At 46.4% G+C, this 6,000-nt stretch overlaps 1 protein-coding gene across 1 annotated transcript in view; it reads right to left on the bottom strand.

Annotated features, from left to right (window-relative positions):
* DIS3L2 (DIS3 like 3'-5' exoribonuclease 2) overlaps nucleotides 1-6,000 on the bottom strand; it is a 217,979-nt gene that overhangs the window by 166,866 nt on the left and 45,113 nt on the right. Inside the window, exon 5 of the mRNA XM_087725075.1 lies at nucleotides 3,737-3,790. Coding sequence (XP_087581201.1) covers nucleotides 3,737-3,790 — 54 coding nt within the window. The remainder of the gene's footprint in view (nucleotides 1-3,736; nucleotides 3,791-6,000) is intronic.

The raw sequence follows: 6,000 nt of genomic DNA, 5'->3' as shown, positions 1-6,000 counted from the left end.
TATCTATCTATCTATCTATCTCTATCTATCTATCTATCTATCTATCTATATCATCTATCTCTATCTCTCTATCTCTATCTATCTATCTATCTATCTATCTATCTCTATTTCTATCTCTATCTCTATCTCTCTATCTCTCTATCTCTATCTATCTATATATCTATATATCTATATCTATCTATCTATCTATCTATCTATCTATCTATCTATCTATCTATATATCTATATCATCTATCTCTATCTCTCTATCTCTATCTATCTATCTATCTATCTATCTATCTATCTATCTATCTATCTATCTATCTATCTATCTATCAGAATAGAGCTGGAAGGGAAGAGATTGGACAGCCATTTGTCTGACATTGTAGAGGGGCTCCTGCTTGAGCAGGGGGTTCGACTAGAAGACTTCCAAAGTATCTTCCTGAGATTCTGTGATTCTGGATGGAAGAGAAGTCCTGGGTGTTCCCAAACTGGAGGTTTTTACGATGAAATTGTACAGCCATTTGTCTGAAATGGTATAGGGTCTCCTACTAGAGTTGGACTAGAAGACCTCCTGATACGATTCTGACATAGGTAAATATGATACATGGCAGGCAGAAGAATGGATGGGTGGATGGATGGATGGAAGGAACAGCCTGCCACCAGAAGTTGTGGGTGCTCCAACACTGGAGTTACTAAGAAGAGACCGGACAGCAATTTGTCTGAAATGGTATAGGGCCGGGATGGCGAACTTGTGACACGCGGAGTCATTGATCAGGGCACGCAAGGCATTTCCCTGTCACCTGGCCAGCGTGCATGCATGCACTGGCCAGCTGACTTTAGGGGGGTTTTTTGAGGCCATTTTTCGCCCTCCCCAAGCTCCAGAGGCTTTATAGGAGCCTGGGGAGGGCGAAAACAGCCTCCCCCCTCCCCCAGAGGCCCTCCGGAAGCTTCAGGAGCTTCCCTGAAGCCTCCGGAGCGCAAAAAAACAGCCCTACGGGCAAACAGGAAGTTCAGGAATGGACTTCCGGCTTGCTCGTAGGGCTGGTTTAAGTCCTCTGGAGCCTTCAGGGGCCTTCCGGAGACTTCCCTGAAGGCTCTGGAGGACTAAAAATGGCCCAACAGACAAACCAGAATTCCAGTTTGCTTGTAGGGCCAGTTTAAGCCCTCCAGAACCTTCAGGGGCCTTCCGGAGACTTCCCTGAAGGCTCCAGAGGACTAAAAATGGCCTAACAGACAAACCAAAATTCCAGTTTGCTCGTAAGGTCATTTTTAGTCCTCCGGAGCCTTTAGGGAAGACTCCTGAAGGTCCCCGAAGGCTCCGGAGGGATTAAACCAGCCCTACAAGCAAACCGGAAGTCCGTTCCCGAATTTCCATTTTTTTTTGCGCTTCAGAAAGCTCCTGAAGCCTCCGAAGGGCCTCCGGGGGGGGGGAGGCTGTTTTCGCCCTCCCCGGGCTCCTATAAAGCCTCTGGAGCCTGGGGAGGGCGAAAGAAGGGTGCACACCCACGCACGACCCCCCCCACATGCTCTCCCTGCTTATGGCAGGCGAGCCAAAAAAGGTTCGCCATCGCTGGAAGAGGGTCTCGTGTTTGAGCAGGGGGTTGGACTAGACGACCTCTAAGGTCCCTTCCAACTCGGTTATTCTAAACTCAAAGAAGTTATTTTGCCCCCATGATTAACATGACATGCTAGGCTCCTGCGTCTGATGTTCCCAGGTCAGCAAACTCCTCTAGCAAAGTATTTTCTCAACCTGGCGACTTTCAGAAGTGAAGTGCCTGAGTCACAGTTCAGCGAAAGGATAAAAGCTGCTTAAGGAGGCCCTTCATTCCCAGCATAGCAGCGTTTCTCAACCTTTTCGGTGCTTTGGAAAATCGGATGAAACCTCCCACCCCACCCCTTCTTCTCTGGGGCAGCCCCTCAGGTATGGCCACATGGCTCCTCCAGGTGCTTCTCCAAAAAGCAGCCGGAATTTCTGGGATTATTTTTCCTGGGGAAAAAAAAGTTTCCCCTCATTATTCAAGCAGCTTCTTCGAGTGCAACCAGCCTGCCTCCCCCCCAGAGGACCTGTAGATTGTGGGGGGGTCAGAAGGAGGGTTGAGGAAATAGCTACGGAGCCCCTCACATCCCGGACATAAAGTCCTGGTCCGACTCGTCTCCTCGGGATGGTGCTCCAGGGAACTCCATGCCAAAACAACCAGACACAAAGAGAGTGGTTTATTCTGAACACCTAATCCTCATAATATTGTTGTATGTCTAAGTGTGTTTACCCACCTCGCATGGCTGTATCACTGTTATCCTTCTCATCCTTTCCACTTCCTTCTCCTAATGCCATCGTGATTGTTATTATTACTAATCTGTTGTTTTGAATGTACACTAAGAGCTTTTGCACCAGAGGCAAATTCCTTGAGGGTATTATTATAATTATTTCTTCTTCTTCTTCTTCTTCTTCTTCTTCTTCTTCCCCTCCTCCTCCTCCTCCTTTCTTTCTCCTCCTCTTCCTCTTCCCCTTCTCCTTCCTCCTCCTCTCTTTCTCCTCCTCCTCCTCTTCCTTTCTTTCTCCTCCTCTTCCTCTTCCCCTTCCTCCTCCCCTCTTTCTCCTCCTCCTCTTCCTCCATCTCTTCTTCTTCTCCTTCTCTTCATCTTCACCTTCTCCTCCTCCTCCTCTTTTCCTTCTCCTCCTCTTCCCCTTCCCCTTCTCCTCCTCCTTCCTATTCCTCTTTTTCTCTTCCTCCTCTTCATCTTGTCCTTCTTCTCCTTTTCCTCCTCCTTCTTTCCTTTTCTCTTCCTCCTTCCTTCTCCTCTTTTCCTTCTCCTCCTCTTCCCCTTCCCCTTCTCCTCTTCCTTCCTCTTCCTCTCTTTCTCTTCCTCCTCTTCATCTTGTCCTTCTTCTCCTCCTCTTTTCCTTTTCCTCCTCCTCCTCTCCTTTTCTCTTCCTCCTTCCTCCTCCTCTTTTCCTTCTCCTCCTCTTCCCCTTCCCCTTCTCCTCCTCCTTCCTATTCCTCTTTTTCTCTTCCTCCTCTTCATCTTGTCCTTCTTCTCCTCCTCTTTTCCTTTTCCTCCTCCTTCTTTCCTTTTCTCTTCCTCCTTCCTTCTCCTTTCCTTCTCCTCCTCTTCCCCTTCTCCTCCTCCTTCCTATTCCTGTCTTTCTCTTCCTCCTCTTCATCTTGTCCTTCTTCTCCTCCTTCTCCTTCTCCATTCCTTTTCTCTTCCTCCTTCCTCCTCCTCTCTTTCTTTTCCTCCTCTTCCTCCATTTCTCCTTCTCCTCCTCCCCCTCCTCCTTCCTCCTCCTCTTGTCCATCTCCACTTCCTCCTTCTTTCCTCCTCCTCCTCTTCCTCCACCTCTTCCTCTTCTCCTTCTCTTTCTTCCACCGCATGATGAAGACCTGCTGGTTTCCAACCCTTGCGGTTGTGAGCTTTCTTTTGCCAACTGGGCCCACATGTCATCCATCCATCTTGTTTCGGGTTCTTTTTCGTGGACGTTTTTGATCAAGGGGGATCCATTCTACGACTGCCTTGGGTCCAATCACATTTGGCCAAAGAAAGTATTCTAATTCTAAGAAGCCTCTTCGGTTCAGAAGCTGCTTCAGAAGAACTGAAGAAGCTTCTTGGATGAAGGAAGGAAACGTTTTTTTTCAAGGGGGGAAAATACCCCAAGAAGATCCAGATCATCTCTTCTTCCTCCATCAATCCAGAGGCAGAGGGACATTGAACCCATGTGAGACCACCAATCGCTGAACTTTACAGGATTACTTACGGGGGAAGGGACGAAGGCATCGTGGTATTTCTTGGGGTTTATCCTTAGGGGTCCCTGAAGAGAGAGGGGGGGGAAAAGAGAGAAACATTGAAATTAGATTTCAGCAAAGAAGTCGCTTTAAGGGGTCACCAACTTTTCGGACCTCAGGGTTCACTAAATTCATAATTTTAAATCCTGCAGACCAGTAATAGGATCTGCCTAATGACCGGCTGAGCGGGCGTGGCTAGGTGGTCATGTGACTGGGGGCGTGGCCAACTCGATGTCATTTATGTTGAGGGCCTCTGCTCACCCCTCCCCTCCTCGCCTGCCCGCCCGGGCTCCTTAGGGCCCCAACAGGAAGGAGTTGCTGGAGCTAAGCAGTCACCAGGAGAAAGAGTTAGTTCAAACTGGATCTGACTGAGAAGGAGGCTCAGCAGAAGCACCTCACTGAGGACTAGGAGCATGAGCTTTCCAAGCAGAGGGAAGACCTGCGGGAGTGCAAGGCCAGGTGCCAACACCTGGAGGCTCAGCGGGCTGAGATGGTCAGCCAGTTCCAGGCCATGATGCAGCCCCACTGGAACGAGGCCCTCCGGCTCTTCTCCACCAGCGGTGCTTCTCTCCAGCCTTCGCCCAAAGCCCCCCACCAGGAGACCGAAACAGACCCCAAGTGGGAATTTCTGCCCCCCTCCAACCCCCACAAAAAGACCCCAAAGGGGGAGACTCTCTGCAGCCACACAAGTGTTCATTGCATGTATCCATCCCAGGGGCCGTAGTTTGAGGACCCCTGATTGAGTGCAATGTAAAAAATGCAGATAATTTTTCTGCGGACCAGAGAGAGAGAGGGAGGGAGAGAGGGATGAGAGAGAGAAGGAAGGAGGGAGAGACAGAGAGAGAGAGAGAAAGAGGGAGAGATAGAAACAGAGAGACAGACAGGATTGATCTCCTGTCTTCAAAAGCAGATGGGACTTATAATCCTATTTACCCATTTTCACGCTGTGATGTCATATCTGGAGCTAGCCATCCTCCCCATCTGCAGGGAACAACTGTTGGCACATGGTGCGTCGAGGGCCAGGGCTCTCTCTCTCTCTCTCTCCCCAGAATCTCATGATGTCACCCACCACTTTGCAATCCTTCACACACACACAAATGACCGCTAGATTTGTCAGGAAAAGGGGCAACGGCTACCGCTTCCCTCCCAGAACAGGGAGAGAGACACCGTTGGAGGCTGAAGGATCTGGGCACGTTCAGGCTGAGTTAAAAACACAACACAACAGCTGTGTTCAGTTGGTCCTCGACTTACAACCGTTCCTTGAGTGATCGGTCTCCTGGCTTTTGAGCCGGCACCTTTAAATTTCAGCGGATTTTTAAGATAAAAGGGTTTTTTTTGCCTTTTGTGAAATTGTTTCAATTGGGTGTATCCTATTGAAGAATCTCCCTCAATAAGTACAGGCACTCCCCAACTTGCAAGAATTCATTTAGTGACTGTTCAAAGTTAAAAGGGCACCGAAAAAAGTGCCTGATGAACATTTCTCACGCTTACAAGCTTTGTCGCATCCCCATGAGCATGTGATCAAAATTCAGACCCTTTGAGTGCAAAGATCATTTCGTACAAGCTTGTTTAAAATGATGTTTGGAGAATTGGATCCACAAATGGCAGTAGATATAAGATTGTTTTGTTATTGGAGAGATACAGGTTGATAGATGGAAGAGTATAATTCAAAATTAGCTAAACCTAGTTAAATCCAGTGGTAATAGGTACAGTTAAATAAAAATTGATAATGATAGTAATGTATACAATGTTGAGCTGTTATGATAAGTAATAATTGGATATGAGAAGGGAAGGTTAGAAATATTTTTGGACTATATATAAAGATTATTAATAACAATAATAATTATAATAAAAAAACAAAACTAGATACAGTTAAGTTTTAACTAATAGGGGGGAAATGTTATGATATAGGATATAGTTAAATAAAGAAAAGATAATGATAATAAATTATATACATGGAGGATTAGAAAATTTTGGTATTAAATATTATGGATGTTTAGCTAAAACAGGATATGAGGATTTGATGTTAATGGAGGATTTTACAAATAAGTAAATGAAATGCCAGCATGTGGTTATGTATTGAATCTTGGTATATTTAAGGATGAAGGATGTTTAAATAACTATAGTCAAATAAAAGTGGAGGTATGATGATGTTAATATAGTAAATATTTGAGTTGATATTTGAATTAATATGAATTATATTTGATGACGGTGGAAGAGATGCACAAAAGCCTTT

Source organism: Thamnophis sirtalis, unplaced genomic scaffold, assembly GCF_051295495.1.
Source record: "Thamnophis sirtalis isolate CommonGarterSnake01/CBP01778 unplaced genomic scaffold, rThaSir2_p1.2 scaffold_11, whole genome shotgun sequence".
In the NCBI taxonomy this organism is placed as follows: Eukaryota; Metazoa; Chordata; class Lepidosauria; order Squamata; family Natricidae; genus Thamnophis; species Thamnophis sirtalis.
The sequence above is the reverse complement of the archived record's forward strand: the minus strand, read 5'-3'. Positions and strand labels throughout refer to the sequence as shown.